At 36.1% G+C, this 18,191-nt stretch overlaps 1 protein-coding gene across 1 annotated transcript; it reads left to right on the top strand.

Moving 5' to 3' along the window:
- The first annotated feature begins 287 nt into the window (after positions 1–287).
- Positions 288–3,141, top strand: LOC112748472 (uncharacterized). The gene is made up of 3 exons (XM_025796704.3): positions 288–1,316; positions 1,745–2,215; positions 2,691–3,141. Exons 1-3 carry the CDS (start codon positions 749–751, stop codon positions 3,014–3,016), a joined length of 1,365 nt encoding a protein of 454 aa, XP_025652489.2. The 5' UTR covers positions 288–748; the 3' UTR covers positions 3,017–3,141.
- The last annotated feature ends 15,050 nt before the right edge of the window (positions 3,142–18,191 follow it).

The raw sequence follows: 18,191 nt of genomic DNA, 5'->3' as shown, positions 1-18,191 counted from the left end.
TTCGAGAGATGCTTGGAATTACACAAATGTACATCAAGAAAGAGTATTAATGATGCTACATATTTGTAGAACTTTTTAGAATTTTCATGATCTTGTTTCATAAAAATAAATATCTAGTATTATGATGGAGAAGTCTAGAAGTTAATTAAATAAATCAAATATTAAAAATATCTAAGAATAGTATTTAAAAATATCTAGGTTGATATCTAGAAATATCTAAGATTTGGAATTATATCTAGAATCAACTTATGGAGCCTATATAAATAGATGATCATAGAGTACATTGTAACTAACTAATAAATAAATCAAACTCTACTAGCTATTATACTCTCTCCTTAGCTTAACCCATCAATAATATAACTATCAAAATTCTCAAACCATTTATCCAAACTACTTAATCATCAAAACTATCCTTGCTACAATATTTAAGTCCATAATACACTAAACCAATGTCAAACTATATCATAAAAGTAGAAAGTATTTTTTTTTTAATAGAAAATGGAGACTATTGTTTTTACAATAGAAAAAATAAAGAAATTACGTGCAACACAGATTTTTCTCCAAAAGTTGGTTACAATTTTAGCTTGACCTAGCTTCACTTGTCACAAAACAAATTAAAAAAAAAAAAAGATAACAAAAAAAATTTAACCTTCCATGAATGTAGCCCTTAAAAGCTGGCTGAAGTCATTCATTCATCCATTAGAGCATATATGTCACTGTAACAGTTGAAGTCAGACACAAAGGAAAAATGAGATCATGCCCCCCACCAACGTCAACTATTTCACACCATTCTCCTTATTCAATGGGAGTTTTCTACACAGACATGGGTTCTCTCTCTCTTCGCACGCTTTCATCATCAACAACTCTTTCTTCATCGCAAAAGAGAAGTAATTATTATACCAAGGAAATGCATAACCATAATAATGACAATGGAAGAGGAACAACTACTTCAAGCTTATTTCCATTTCATCATCAGTTTATGAGGGATTGCCGTTCTAGAAATTTTCAAGAACACCCCTGTAATAATAAAGATTCTGATTATGATTCCAGTGAGGATGGCAATGAAAAATTCCACAACCATGAAGAAGAAGCAGCAGCAGCAGCAACTAATAAGTTCAATGATGATGAAGAGAACCCTAATGAGGAGAAGTATTGCATGATGAGTAGTGGGAAAGAGGTAAATAGCAGTGAAAAGTCCAAAGTGTGTGCAAGAGGGCATTGGAGGCCTTCAGAAGATTCCAAGCTGAAGGAGCTTGTGGCTCTTCATGGCCCTCAGAACTGGAACCTCATTGCTCAGAATCTAGAAGGAAGATCAGGTTTGAATTTTCTACTCAAATAATAATGACTACTACTTAGCTATCTTTTGGTTCATTATTTCTTCTCTCCTGCCTTCTATTAATGTGATGAATATTTCTCCGCTTTAATTAATCTTTTGGTTCATGGTGCCTATACTCCGGTGGTTATGAAAGATATGTTAAAAAGTACTGTTAAAATTAAAATAACCGATATTTTATTATTTAATAATATTTTTCAATTTAAAAAATAAAAAATATTAGCAAAATAAAAAATATAAGTTTAATTTTAATAGTATTTGTATAATTATCGTAGCGACATAACTAGTTACTGTACACTCCATGAATTTAAATATGTTGAAATCAATTTTTAAAAAATATATATCAAATAGAGTAATTTATGATGAAATAATTTTTAAAAGTTTTTTATATATATTATTTGTGTGTTTCAGGGAAGAGTTGTAGGTTGAGATGGTTCAACCAACTAGATCCAAGAATAAAGAAGAATCCATTCAGTGAAGAGGAGGAAGAGAGGCTAATGGAAGCACATAGAGTGTATGGCAAAAAATGGGCTATGATTGCAAGGCTTTTTCCTGGCAGAACAGATAATGCTATCAAGAACCACTGGCATGTTATCATGGCCAGATACTACAGGGAGCAAAAATCCTTTCCTTCAAGGACCAATAGGAAAATCAGAAGATATAATAATAATAACCGTCAGAGCCTTCTCTTCAGTAGAAATAACATCACCACCAGTACTACTAGTGGTTATTATGGTGGTCAGTTTATTAATGGTTCAGCAACTATTACTCACATGGCTACTGCTTGTTGGAGACAACAACAAGATAATAATAATGAAGAGGACCCTAATGGCTTCTATAATCAACAACAGTTTCCTTTTGATTATTGTTTCTTCTCTGCTGGTAAGTGTTCTTTATTTCATTCATCTCATGTATCTCATGTATTATTTTAATGGTGATGCAAATAGTGGCATTGTTTTCTGAAACTTTTTCAAGGTGCTTGAAATAATGGCACTGTTTTTAAGTAGTAAGTAAATTAAAACATTTAACATAATTAATGAAGAAACTTTTAGGAATTAATATTGCACAACTGACATTAAACATAAAAAAAATGTAAATAAAAAAAATATTAAATATTTAAATTCAACAAACATAATTTTTATTTTTTAGTGAGTTTTATATTGAATTTGTTTGACAATCTACTGTATTATTGACTGAAATTGACTCTTACAGTATTCCTAGCATTACTCTATTTAATAATAAACACATTATACTTAGTGGAACTTATTACCTTCACACAGCTCCATGCTAACTTTGTTATTAGTTCATCTTTTTTTTCTTAATTTTATTTTGTTATTTTTATTTTTTATTTTTGAAGGTGCAACTAGCAATTATGATAGGTATTATTGGGATAATACTAATGACGACGGTGATGAATATCATAATCTTCGTCATACTCATCCCCAACAATATCTCTATCAAATGCAAATGCCAAAAGACCACAACTTTTACAGTTACTCATCGGGTTCCTCTTCAACAATTACAACAACACCCCATGTTTGTTTGGCCATGGAGCTATCATCGTCATCAACAACATCATCCTTTGCTCAAGACAGGAACAAGGTCCCTATTAGGGACCCCCATGATGCATCTTCTAATTATACACCACCATTTATTGACTTCCTCGGAGTAGGAGCCACATGATATGTGTATATATGCCCGTCTGAGTGTGACACAAACAACCCCCCCCCCGCCGGCTCTTTTTTTTTCACTTTTTTATTATGTAATCGCTATTTTATTATTAATAATGAAATGTCGGTTTTTTTTTTCTTAGTCTAGATTAGAGATGGTAAAATTTTCCGAGACGCGGGGATCTTTGCGGGGACTGTCCCGAATGAGGATTCGATTGTGGGGAATTTTTTCCGTAAGGATGGGGATGGGGACAAAATTCCCCCGAAGCAGGCGCGGGGACCCGAGCGGGGATCCTCGCCCCGTCCCCGCTATTTCCCGAAATTAATGAATTCCTTAAATTATCTTTAATAGTTTATTTCTCATATATGTTTTTTAGTCATTTCTCACGCACACATATATATAGAAACCCAAAACTCCTATTCTTTATTTGCATAATCCTTTGCTCATCGTTGCGTCCTCCATTGCGTTATTTCGAAAGAAGTCACCATCGTGTCATTTAGACTTTTTGTATAAAATCTTGCAGTTTTTGTACAAGATAGATACTTGCAGCTCTATTCATATGGAAATTAATAATTAGTTAGAACTATTATGTAGATGAGGAATGGGGTCCCCGCGGGGAATGGGGCCCCGTGAAGAATGGGGCGGGGATGGAGAGCAAATCTGAGGGCGGGGATGGGGAGCAGGGAGGCATCCCCGCCCCCGCCCTACCCCATTAACATCCCTAGTCTAGATACGAAAATGAGAAATAATTTTAAAACATCTTTTGTGATATTTAATTATTTTTAAACTATAAAAAAAATAGATATTAAAATTTATTATTTTTTGTCATTATTTTATTATTAATTTAATTTTTTTAGTTTAGTAATTTAACAATATATTTAAATCTATACTTTTAAATATTGATGATTAATTGATTACCAAAAATAATAAATTCTAATAGTATTTTATCATTTCTATTTATATAAGTTTTAAGTATAAAAAACAATTTTTTCACACATTTTTATTTATTACTTTTTAATATCAAAAGAAAAAGATGTATAAGAAAGATATATAAAAAGATTATGCATATAATATTTTACTAAAAGTTTATGTACTTTGTGGCTTATTATATATAGGTAAAATAATAGGTAGATAATATGCACAACACAATAAGTGGTTATTCCATGAATGTTTTTATTTAGATATAAAAAAAAATTAATTTTTAATTTAGGTTAAAAATAAAATATTTATCATTTTGCGTATTATCGAGATATTTTTCAGGTAGGATTATTTTGCACGCTTCAGCTACAAAATTTAGGGATATATAAATGCATATTTCGTAAGCCTTCACAGTAAAATGAGGGACAAATATTACATACATATATATTTCATATAGTGTTAACGAAATATAAGTACTTTAAAATATAAATGTCACTGAATTTTTTAATTTTTGAATTCAAATAAAATATTATAATAATCACCACTAATAAATTCAAATTTTGTATTTAAGTTTGTATTTAACAAAAATTATGTTTACAAACTTATAAATTTTAAAGCAGAATGATTAATAATATTTTAAAATTTATTAAAAATTATCTTTTAATTCGTTGACATTTAAAGAATAGTTACTGAAACTTTTAATTTTAAAAGAATCCACCTAACATATTGTCTTTATTTTAAGGTAGTTGTATGTGTTGATCTCTTATGCCATCTTAATTTTTCAAAATCTCTCTCTCTCTCTCTCTCTCTCTCTCTCTCTCTCTCTCTCTCTCTCTCTCTCTCTCTCTCTCTCTCAATGAATTTTAAAAAATTATTAATCATTTCATTTTAAGTTTATAAATTTTTAAAAAATTTAATTTTTTTATTTTTGAACTAAAATATAAAATTTAGATTTTCAATTTAATAAATTTTTATATTTTATTTAGATTTAAATATTTTTATTAATATTTATATTTTAAAATGAATAGAAAATAAAAACAAGAAATACCGATATGTATGTTTATTAGCTAATATTTTGTCGCTTCCTATTCTAGCGAAATATATAAAAATAATATTTGAACATGATTCATTGCCTGCATGCTAAATACGTATAAATTATTTTTAACTCATTTTTTACTAAGACCTACTAAATAAACGTTTATCCTTAAATTTTATAGTCAAAACTTGCGAAATAACCCTACCTATGAAATTATGGCCTAATAATAGAGTATAAATCTTTTGTTTTTCATCCAAATTAAGAATTAACGAACATTTTCATTTAAATAAAAGAAAAATGCGCGATTCTATGGTTGCTTATATATATGTTTGCAGATCCAGAAGCTGTTAAAACTTTCTCGGAAGTTGCTCAATATAGGTGCGGTCCAACATCATTGAGAAGCCATTCGAGACAAATAGAAAGGAATAGTTGCTTGAGTTTTTGGTGAATGCATGTGTTGGCCTATGTGTCACTGAAATGTTACATACCTGATAATGATATAATAACCTCTACATGTGTGTGAATTTCCCTTCCTTTCTCACATGGAAAAGTACTTTAAAAAAATTCTATATTTTAATATCAATGTTTTTTTCTTCGTCTATGACCCTCGCTCTGATAAGAGGTGTGAGGTGGCAGGGGTTGTTTTGATTTTGATTTTTTTTATATGACTGTCATTGGGTGAAATTCTCAAATATGAGTGTTGTGATTTTCGAAATACCTGAGGTTGAAAAGATTGAGAACGAGGGGCAAAAGCAAAATTGTGATGACACAAAATAAGAGGGCTGAATCATAATTTTCTTTTAATTTCGAAAACACAGCTTGATTGTGGCGAATTATACCTTTATAAATTTTTTAAAGGAAAAATAAGCCAATTGGCATATTGCTTTTGAATTATAATTAAAAATATAGAAAGATAATTCGCACTAGGGGTGTAATTGATTTGATTTGGTTTAATTTTAGACCAAAAATCAATCGAACTGACCTGTTCGATTCTTTCACAATATCAATCATTTGGTTTGTTGTTGCAAGACAACTGAATCGAATCGAATCAAATTAACAGCGGTTTAATTCGATCGATTTTTTTAATTTTTTAAATGCTGATAATCAGAATTTCAATCACCATAAAACAAAGTTTAGAACGGTCAATAAACTAAAATAATAAGAGTACGTTACATCTAAATTCAATATAATTTCAACTTGTCCTAATAATTACACATAAAAACAAAGACAATTAAAAATGTCTAACAAAGAACAAAAATAAATACACTTTAAAACTAAATAAAAAATAAAATAGCCACCATACTTAATCTAAATCCATACCAGATTCATCATCATCTTCTCCAGTTGGTGCAATTTCTTCAAAAACAAAACAAAGAAATCAATATAGATTATAAATTATAAATATAAACTATGAAAGGAACTTCAAATTTTTTTTTTGCATACCTAATTCAAATTTCTCAAACTTCTCAATAAGCTCCTTGTAAGACCCGAAAAATTATAAAAAGATTAATTGGATAATTAATCATTAAATTGAAATAGTTAAAACGCGTTCGGACGGAGTTAAAAATCAAGACTTAGAAATTTAAAAATTTAACTATGATAATTGGATTTAGTGAATTTTTTCGAGTGGAGAAATGTAATTTTATGCGAAAAAATGTGTAGAAACACGTATCGGTAAATTAATCGGCAATACTGACTTAAGTTTGTCCGGCACTGTGAGTGAGATAATTAATTATGAGTGAAGAGGGTTAAGAAATTGAAATTTATAATTGGAAAAACGAAAATGATTAGAATGCACTTTAAAACACTAATTTTAAAAGTTTTGGCTCAAAGTTGGGTCAACGGATTAAAACAAGTGAACCGGACTCAAGTCCACATATATAAATACTCCCCAACACACTTAACACCATCACAATTCAGATTTTATGGAGAAAGAGAGAGAGAGAGAGAGTTCCACGATGAGAGAGATGGGAAAACAAAAACCCTAACTCACTATTCACCTCCAACTTCATATATCACCATAACTTTTGATCCGAAACTTCGATTGACGAGTCGTTTGCGCCCATGTGTCGCTCTCTTCATCCTCTTTGATTCTCTTTAAGTATTGTGGTGAGTACCTTGAAGTTCTTTGTCCAGTTTTATTTTCCCTTTCAATTTGCATTTTGGATGTGTGTATATTAAGATATTGAGATTTTGGTTGTTTAGGGGTACTCTAGTAGGAACTATTGTTGGGTTTCATCACAACTCTTAGTGGATAAGGTAAAAAATCACTAAATCCTTGTGGATAGTTGAATTTGATAAACCCTAGTATTTGATTTTGGTACAATGTATGGAATTAGATTGAATAGATGTTGATGGGAGTTGAGTTGTTAATTTAGGGTGCTTGAGATTTTTCTATCAGTGGCTGGAACTTGGTGAATTGCTTGGAAGCTTGTGAGGATCAATCTTGGTGGTTTTGAGCTTGGAGGAAAATCGGCTAAGGTACGGTTTAAGTTTCATTTAAATACCATGTAATGTGCCATGAAGTCCTAGGCTAGATGCCCCTAGGAATAAGTTTGAATTGTGTGATTGGATTAGATTAAAATGTTGTAATTCATGAAGTGTTAGTTTTTATTTTAATTTGGTGATTGGTTGTTTATGAGTTGTGAGAATGTGGTATGAGCTTGATGATTGAAATTAAGAACTGATGAAATGAATTATTGAGTTGATGAGTTAATGAATGTTAGGCGGAGGCCGTAAATTTTGGGCCTGAGGCCGTGATCGGATAAGTCCGAGTAAGTGTGATTGATTGGAGTGTATGAATTTGGTTTGATTATGTTTGGATTTAGTAACTATTGCATTTGGTATTGAATATGTGAAAAGTAGTTGAATTTTTGAATTGTTGATTGAAGTAGTTCGGAATAAATGATAAGGCTTGGAATTGGATGAAAATGGGTGATTTGTGTTATAAAATAATTTGATATAATTTGAGAGTGATAATGAATTATTGACAGGTTTATAATGTGGATGAATTGGTTGTGGATATAATGAGAATTTGGTGATTTTATGAATAGAAATTATTAGATGGATTGATAAAGTGGAAGTTAAATTGCAAGGAGATGAATGGTTAAATAAGTAGAGAATGAAGGAATCTATGTTGAGATTTTTTACGGATGAATATTGTATGGCTTTAGTTTGGTTTGGATCGTGAACTCATTGAAATGAGAAATTTCTGGTTTTGGGTGAAAACGAGTTTTTGGCCAACTTCGGCGGACCGTAACTCGGTCCTCGGAGTTGAAAATTCAACGAAATTTTATTTTTATGAAAATTTATTCAATAATATTTCCAATGGTTCAACAATGGTTGAAAAATAAATTCTTTAGAAAACTTTACGAACATTTGAAGATCTAGTTTTAAAAATTGAATTATGTAGAAGTTGCAGAATTTTGAGGTCATGTGTACGCATCACCCATGCTTACGCATGATGGGCATTTCAAAATTTAAAGAATTTCGTGCGAGTACTGTGCGAGTACCATGCGTAAGCGCAAAAGTGGACTCGTGCGTACGCACAACCGCCCAGCTTTGCAGAGAATATATTTTTGTATTTTTAACCATTCTTTGAGCCTTCTAAACCTCTATAAATGCTGTTATTATTTTAAAGCGGTAAAATAGAGGGTAGAGGAGTTAGGAATGAGACCGAATACGTCAAGACATTGAATTGAGGAAAGATGAACTAAATGTGAAGTGAAGTATAATGAGGATGAAAAGGAGAGAGGATGATGATGAGATATTGTGATGACTTTTGATGATTATGATTATGAACGAAGTGAAATGAAATTGAGGAGGAAGTCGATAATGGAATTAACTCTGATTTGAGATGTACCTGCTTGGGTAGATGCAGTAGAGTGATTCTACTTGCTCCAGAATGTGGTTGAGATGTTCCTGGCTGGGTAGATGCAGTGGCGTGGTTCCACATGCTCTGGTGGTTTCATCCCGCTCGCAGAGGTTATGAGTTTTAACTTGGCAAGGATTGTGGTGGTGTACTGCCTGTCCAATATCGCAATAGACATGGGGATTGTGGTTGTTTACCACCTATGAGTTGTGAAAATTGTGATTTATGCACCTGGTAGGGATCGTGGTGATGTACCACTTGTCTAGGGTTGCAGTTAAGATAGGGATCATGGTTATTTACCGCCCACTGGTTTCCAATTAAAAATCTTGTGAGGATCGTGGTGGTGTACCACTTACAATGGTGGGGATCGTGGTGGTGTACCACTCACCAGGTGGGGATCGTGGTAGTTTACCACCCACCGCTTCTCAAGAGGACGATATCCAAGTTAGCTACCGGATGTGTCAGGTTTTGGCAAAGTAACCGACATGTGAGCTCATGGCTAGTAGGACAGATATGCATCATCTGCATTTGTTTGAGTTTGCTATTCTTGTCATGGCTTGTTTTCTTGTACATGTAAATGACTATATGCTAATTGACTTACTTGCATGTACTTGTGTATTACTTGTTTGCCTTGCTTGTGTTTGTATAATTGAGAGGTCCCTCATGCTGGTGTTGGTTGACACTGAGGGCTATTCTGTTTGGAGTTCGGAGAATTGTGGAAACATGGAGGTAAATGATTGTGGAAACTTTGATGAAGGTGAAATAGATCAGAATTCCCCGTTAATTACAGATTAGTGAGAACCTATGATGGAAATAATAATGTATGGAGTTTAACATTGCTTAGTGAGTTTTCTGTTGCCTTATATTGTATCTATTTGGCATTTTTACCGTATTAGAAACCCATGGATCGGGAGTTCTCATTCTGTATATATCAACTGTTATTCAAATGCAGGTTCTGGTGCTTCATGGTGAGCTGGAGTTCGTCTGGAAGATGGTGAAGTTATTCTGAAATCTACTTGTATTTTGTTTGGATTCCTCTCTCTTTTAATTTAGAAAGCTTTAATGATGTAAATGTAAATATTTCTTTTGAAACCTTGCCTATAGAGGCCATATTGTATATTGTGGGAGAGATAAGATTTGTTATCAACCATTTTATTAGGCTGTAATCCTAGCCGACCTAAACTTCGTAAGTCATGACTAATGATTATTATAAATATGTTTATATACATATTCTGTCTTTACTCTATTCTACCTTTAAGTTTTATTTTACCTATTTATCCGAATACATTATATTCTTCGACACGTGTATGTAAGCTTGCGATTTTCTTTTACTCTTTTCAGTCTTCTCGTTTATTAATTCCTTCTATATATATATATATATATATATATATATATATATATATATATATATATATATATATATATATATATATAACTCCACCTTGAGTCATACCACCTTATTATCATTGACTTACGACTCGAGCATAAGGATTTGAATATTAGGGTGTTACACTCCTCAAAATCAGTTGTTATTGGAGAAGCACGATATAACACCCTAATATTCAAATCCTTATGCTCGAGTCATAAGTCAATGTTAATAAGGTGGTATGACTCAAGGTGGATTTATAATACATATATAATTGAAAGGAATTATTAAACAAGAAGTATGAAAAGGAGTTAGTTTAAAATCACAAAAGGAAACACTCACGTATCAATGAAAAAGCTCAAAGCACGTTCGGAAAGAAAAACAAAATAAAGCATTAAGGAAGAATAGGATAAAGACAAGATATATATATATATATATATATATAGCCAGTAGTCACAACCTATTAGGACGGCTAGGGTTACCTTAATAAAAATCAGTTGACAACAGCATTTCCTATCTCTCCCAAGGACCAGAACCAGAACCAGCCCTACAGAGCACCTCACCTGAGGCAATCCTAAAGACCACAGAATACCCAACAGCAGACCCCTCAAATTACTTATCCTTCCTCATCTTCTAATGACGACTTACTACAATCTATTGATCGGAGACAACAGACCATGGAAAATAACCTTTATGCTACACTAAATGGTCTGAACTCTACTTTGCAAGCTCTTGTCTCACAGATTGGATCAATGAATAACTCCAATAACCAGCCTTTGAGCTCCAGTGGAATCCCCTCCCAGCCATTACCCAATCCAAAGGGTGGCATTAATGCCATCACCCTAAGATCCGGAACCACACTGCAGGAGAGGAATCAGGAGGAGCCAAGCCCACTAGAACACACCTCAGCTGAAGAGGTAGTGGAAATAGAAGATGTTGAAGAGGAAGAGGACATACAGGACATAGATGAAAAAGAAGAAGTTCAACCATAGGAAGAAGCACCAAAAGGCGCAGACACTGCAGAAGACACCACTCCCATTCCATTTCCACAACTTGCAAGGAAGCCCAGGAAGCAGTTGGAACCTGATCCCAAAATGGTAGAGATATTCAAAAAGGTTGAGGTAACTGTTCCTCTTTTTGATGTTATTCAACAGGTACCTAAATATGCAAAGTTTCTAAAAGATTTATGTATACATAAAGACAAAATTAATGAATTAGAAACTATTCCTTTAGGTAGTTCCATATCTGCTTTAATGGGAGGTTTACCTGAAAAGTGTAGTGACCCAAGTCCATGTATGGTTAATTGTACTATTGGTGGTGTAGTATTTTCTGACTGCATGTGTGATTTAGGAGCATGTGTGAGTATAATGCCTTTGTCTATATATGATATTTTGAGGCTCCCTCCCTTAAAAAGGTCGGCAGCTCATTTTGTGTTAGCAGATAAAAGCATTATTACCGTGGCTAGAGTTGCTGAAGATGTATTAATGGGCATTAAGGGGCTCACATTTCCCATTGATTTTTATATCCTGGAGATGCCCCAAAATGACTCAGAGAAGCCATCATCAATCCTACTCGGAAGACCATTCCTGAAGACCTCGAAGTTCAAATTAGATGCCTTTTCAGGAACATACTCTTTTGAAATAGATGGCCGAGTAGTAATCTTCAATCTGAATGGCGTTATGAAGCATCCACCGGAGGATCATTCTATCCTCCAGTGTGACATTATAGATGAAACCATGGCTGAAATTCACCAGGAGGAATTTGAAGAGAAGTACATAGGACAAGGTCCAAGTGTGGGGACATTCTTGGAGGACAATGACAGTGCTTCACCATTGTTACCAGCTCCAAACAACCCAGAGCCTGACCATGATCAGAAGTTAGAATTAAAACCCCTTCCTCCACACCTCAAATATGCTTACCTTGAAGACAATCAGAAGTTTCCAGTTATCATTGCAAGGGAACTCACTTCTCAACAGAAAGAGCAGTTACTTAGTGTGCTGAGGAGGCACAAGAAGGCAATTGGTTGGAATTTGGCAAACATAGTAGGCATCAATCCTCAAGTCTGTGAGCATAGGATATTTTTAGAAGGGGGAGCAAGACCTGTCCGTCAACCCCAGAGAAGACTAAACCCCACTATCTTAGAGGTTGTCAAAAAGGAAGTGACCAGACTATTGGAGGCAGATATCATCTATCCCATCTCAGACAGTGAATGGGTAAGCCCAGTACAAGTGGTGCCCAAGAAGTCTGGAGTCACTACAGTGAAGAATGAGCATGGAGATCTCATTGCAACCAGAGTTCAGAACGCATGGAGGGTCTGCATTGACTACAGACGCCTCAACCAGGCCACTCGTAAGGATCACTATCCTCTTCCATTCATTGATCAAATGCTGGATCGCCTGTCAGGTAAATCACATTATTGTTTTTTAGATGGTTACACAGGTTATTTCCAGATTCATATAGCTCCTGAGGATCAGGAAAAGACCACTTTTACATGTCCTTTTGGGACTTATGCTTACAAGAGAATGCCCTTTGACTTGTGCAATGCACCAGCTACCTTCCAAAGGTGCATGATGAGTCTTTTCTCTGATCTTATTGAGGATTGTATGGAAGTTTTTATGGATGATTTTAGTGTTTATGGCGATTCCTTTAGCCTTTGCTTAGATGGATTATATAGAGTATTAGATAGATGTGTCAGTACAAACCTTGTATTAAATTTTGAAAAATGTCACTTTATGGTAAAACAAGGTATTGTACTGGGACATGTTGTGTCTAATACTGGCATTTCTGTAGATCCAGTAAAGGTGGATGTCATTTCTAGTTTACCTTACCTCTCTTCTGTGAGGGAAGTCCGTTCGTTCCTTGGCCATGCAGGTTTTTACAGGAGATTCATTAAGGACTTCAGTAAGGTAGCACTTCCCTTATCCAGGCTACTGCAGAAGGATATTGAGTTCGAGTTCAGTGAGGATTGCAAACAAGCATTTGATAAGCTGAAGACCGTCCTGACTCAAGCTCCAATTGTGAGAGGACCAGACTGGAGCCAGCCATTTGAAATAATGTGCGACGCCTCCAACCATGCAGTAGGAGTAGCACTAGCTCAGCGTGAAGGTAAAGACCCATTTGTTATTGCTTATGCGTCTAAAACTTTAGATGCCACTCAGTCCAATTACACTACTACTGAGAAAGAGATTCTTGCTATTGTTTTTGCTCTGGATAAATTCTGAGCCTATTTACTTGGTACGAAGGTAGTAGTGTACTCAGACCACGCAGCTCTAAAGTATCTATTAGCTAAAAAGGAGTCCAAACCAAGGCTTATACGTTGGATACTGCTATTACAAGAATTTGATTTAGAAATTAAGGATAGGAGTGGTAACCAGAATTTAGTGGCAGACCATTTGAGTCGCCTTGAGCACATTACAGATGACCCCACTCCTATAGCTGATAATTTCCCATTTGATAACCTGCAAGCAGTATCTGAGGTAGTCCCTTGGTATGCACCTGTAGCTAATTATCTAGTTAGCCGCACCTTTCCTCCAAACTTTTCTAAGCACCAAAGAGACAAGCTGAAAAGTGAGTCTAAATATTATATATGGGATGATCCATATTTATGGAGATGTGGCACTGACCAGGTAATTAGACGGTGTGTGTCTCAATCAGAATTCCTGTCCATCTTAGAGGCATGTCACTCATCTGAGAGTGGAGGACATTTTGGCCCTCAAAGAACAGCTAGAAAAATCTTAGACTGTGGATTCTGGTGGCCTACTCTTTTTAGAGACGCTGCTGAATTTTGTAGATCTTGTTTCCCATGCCAAAAATTTGGTAATATATTCAAGAGGGATGAGATGCCTCAACAAATTATGCTTTTCTGTGAAATTTTTTATGTTTGGGGCATTGACTTCACGGGTCTATTTCCAAATTCTAATGGTTATTTTTATATATTGTTAGCTGTGGATTACGTTTCCAAATGGGTGGAAACCATTCCTACCCGCACTAATGATGCTAACACTGTTGTTTCCTTTGTGAGAAACCACATTATTTGTCGCTTTGGATCACCACGAGCAATAATGAGCGATCAAGGCACCCATTTTTGTAACAGGAGACTAACATGATTAATGAAGAAGCATAGAATAATTCATAAGGTTGCAACAGCCTACCATTCTCAAACTAATGGGCAAGCCGAGGTGTCAAACAGAGAGATAAAGCGTATCTTGCAGAAGATAGTCAAACCTCATAGAAGAGACTGGAGCACCAGGCTACAAGATGTACTCTGGGCATACAGAACAGCATACAAAACCCCCATTGGGATGAGTCCTTTCCGCTTAGTTTATGGAAAAGCTTGTCATCTCCCTGTTGAAATAGAGCACAAAGCCTTTTGGGCAGTAAAGGAGTGCAACATGGGAATTGAGAAAGCCGGAGCTGAAAGGAAGTTGCAACTGCAAGAACTGGAAAGCCTTCGCCTAGAAGCTTATGAGAACTCAAGACTATACAAGGAGAAGATGAAGGCTGTACATGATCAGCACATCAAGAGAAAAGAGTTCCAACCTGGGGACTTAGTCCTCCTTTACAAGTCTCGACTAAGGCTCATGCCAGGCAAGTCGAGATCAAGATGGGAAGGTCCATACAGAGTAGAGAAGGCCGAACCATACGGAGTTTATCACCTAAGCCATCCTTCAAGCTCTGAACTTATCAAAGTTAATGAACATCGTTTAAAGCTGTACCATGGCGAGAAGCTGAAGAAAAATAAGGAGCTCGAGATCTTCCTCTTGGAAGATCCCCACATAGCCGAAGTCTGAGCTAGTGGAGCGTCCAACTTACGGACGTTAAAGCAAAGTGCTAGGTGGGAGACAACCCACCATGGTATGATCGTTCTTTTCCTTATTCTTAGTTTTCTTATTCAATAACTCTTCTCTTTATCAGTACATTTCATGCATCTATATTTACATACTTTTATTTTTAATAAAAAAAAAATTTCACGCGACGCGACCGTTTCATTGACGCGTCCGCGTCGCAGGAGATGGGAGGAAATAATAAAACGAACAGAGAGTCCCGCAAGAGCGTGGCTGGAGGCGTGTCAGTGGCACAAAACGCCCCACGCGACCGCGTCACCGACGCGTCCGCGTCAATTGGGAACATTGGCCTCCCACGCGACCGCGTCACTCACGCGATCGTGTGCCCTAGAATTCGACGTGAAAAGGGTGCACGACCGAAAGTTGTGCTAGAGTGGTGCTGGATTGGTGCTGAACGCACAATCCTTCCCACGCGGCCACGTGACCGACGCGACGGCGTCATATCCTTCTAATGGCCACTCACGCGATCGCATGCCCCACGCGATCGCATCACCCCAGATTTGGCAAAAATAAAATTTCGAACAGAGAGTTGTGCGAGCGCGAGGCTGCCCTCGCGCCAGTAGCATGAAACGGGTCACGCGACTGCGTGACCGACGCGACCGCGTCAATTAGTATCAGTGCAAGTCGCGCGACCGCGTGCCCCACGCGACCGCGTCGCTTGCGCCGCACAGCTTCTCTGATTTGCCAATTATCTTGTCTTTCTTTTCCCCAAATCCTATTTTCTCTTTTCCCTCCTTATTTCTTCCTTCTTCCTTCTTCCTTCTTTCTCACTTTCTACTCCCTCTCTCTCTCTCACCCCCATTAACAAGGTTTTTTTTCTCCTTCTCCCCTTACTTTTCTATTGTTCTTCTTATTTTTATATGTTATCTTCTTTTCTTTTCTTTTTACTTTCATTATCCATATTTTCTTTTTCTTTTTTTTTTTCCTTTTTACTTGGTGTTGGAAATTTATTTGAGTCATTATTTCTCATTATATGCTTGTGGATTGTTGTGAAATTGTTTGGCAATTATAAATTTTTTTTAAAGGGTTGCTTGCATGTTCACTTTAATACTTTCTATACCTTATTTACCATGCATGCTATATGTTTGTGAAAAAGCCAATATGGCATTATGCATTTTTCTACGTTATTCTATTCTACTATTAAATGCTTATTTTTCACAAAACCCCTTTCATATTTTATTCGTTGAAAATAATTGTCAATACAAACGTGATGGTTTGTTACGAGTGATGCTTGATCTATGCTACTCATACCTTTGCCAGCATGCCAATAAACATCTTGAATCTAATTTCCCAAATATGCACTTGCTTTATTCCCTTTGATGAACTTTTCACATGTAGTCATGACCATGTGTTCACTTCATTCATCTTTAATGTGCATTGATTGCCACCCATACCATCTTATTCCTTGCTCTATCTCTTTGAATTATGTTACTTTCTTCTTTTCCCCTTTCAGGATGGCCACCAAGAAAGAAAAAGAGAAAGCTACTCCCAAATCAATAGCAAGAAGAGGAACAAAAAGAGCATTAGTGGCAGAACCCTCTTCAACTGCGGTTAAACCCTCAACAAAAAGAACTAAGAGGATTATCAAGGTTGATGATAAAGAAAGAGCCTTCCCAGCAAAGGACACTGCGCGATTTCCCAATCGCTACTGTGAGTAGATGTTCTCTATCCTGGCAGAAAGGAGTTACAACAACGAATACCTTCTTCTCCTCCCAAACCATATTGCTACCTTTGTTGAGCCACAAATTGCACAAAGACAATGGGGTTTCCTACAGAGACAGCCAAGGTAGGTCAATCTTTCTTGGATAGTCGAGATCTACTACAACTTCCACCTGCCAACCCTGTAGTCTGTCTTTGTCCGTCAGAAGCAAGTCCCCATTACAGAATAGGCCATTCAAAAGGCTCTAGGTCTTCCCCCTGTTCCAGAAAGATTGACGCCTTTCAAGAAGCCGCACTCAAGCGCCAGATGTACCAATTTGACTGGGATGTCGTTCTCAAAGTTATTGCACTACCTGGCAGCCGTTGGATCTACGGATACCATCATACCCGCCCTAAGGGAACATCGGCTTCAGTACTTACCTTGGAGGCTCGCGTATGGGCACAGATCATGTCCCATTATATCTTTTCGAGCACTCACGAGTCCTCCTTCACTGCAGACATGGCTGTCCTACTATGGTGCATCCTTACAGACCAACCTCTGAACCTACCAAGACACATCCGGAATGCCATGGGACACGTACAAATTGCGGGTAACTTACCTTTTCCCGTCTTGGTCTCAGATCTTGTCTCAGCAGCCGGAGTCTCCTATAGAGCTGGGGACACCAAAGCCATGCTCCCACGGGATGATCAGTATGTCCCTAACGGGAAATACATCAGACCTCCACTAGCCACCACAAGCCATCCTACTGAACCAGTTGAAGATATTCCTTCTTCAACACCACAAGCACCTACAACAGACCAACTGCTCCATCAGATACTCGAAAGGTTGGATCGGCAGGAACACAAAGCTAAGATAAGAGAGCGCCGTAACAAGCGCCGATTCACATACCTCAAGGAGCTGATTATGGGAAAATTCAAGGACTCAGACACCCCGGACTCCACTTCCTTTACCAGCACAGGAAGCCATGATGGCTCCGACTGTGGAGACACTGCTACCAGCCCCCCTTTGTTCCTGACAGATGGCACCGAGGACGGTGCAGAGCCTTAAGTGTGGGGAGGTCGGTCAGTACCTAACTTCCGGAGGTAATTTCTCTTCCCTAAACACCAATAAATTAGGATATTTAGTTAGTTTTTCTTCTATAGAATAGGATAAATTGCATAGTAATAGATTAGTTGCATGCATGTTCTACTTGATCGAAAGGACAATAAGTTTTCCTCTAAGACCCTATTTTTGGAACAAAATTTCACTAACTTTAATTAAAACTTTTATGATAAATTTGCTTGAAGCTGTATTTAGAACATGATTTTTTTAAGCCAAAGAACACACAACCTGTGAGATTTGAGCCTTTATGCATGGTTACATTATTTAACCATAATTATTTTATTCTTGTGTGTTTACTTCTCTATGATTGTAATCTATATTTTGTTCCATCCTATATGTCCAATGTTTATTATATTTATATGCTTGCATATGATTGAGGCCATTAATTGTT

Source organism: Arachis hypogaea, chromosome 15 (assembly GCF_003086295.3).
Source record: "Arachis hypogaea cultivar Tifrunner chromosome 15, arahy.Tifrunner.gnm2.J5K5, whole genome shotgun sequence".
NCBI classification, from domain to species: domain Eukaryota; kingdom Viridiplantae; phylum Streptophyta; class Magnoliopsida; order Fabales; family Fabaceae; genus Arachis; species Arachis hypogaea.
This window is presented reverse-complemented; position numbering and strand designations above follow the sequence as displayed.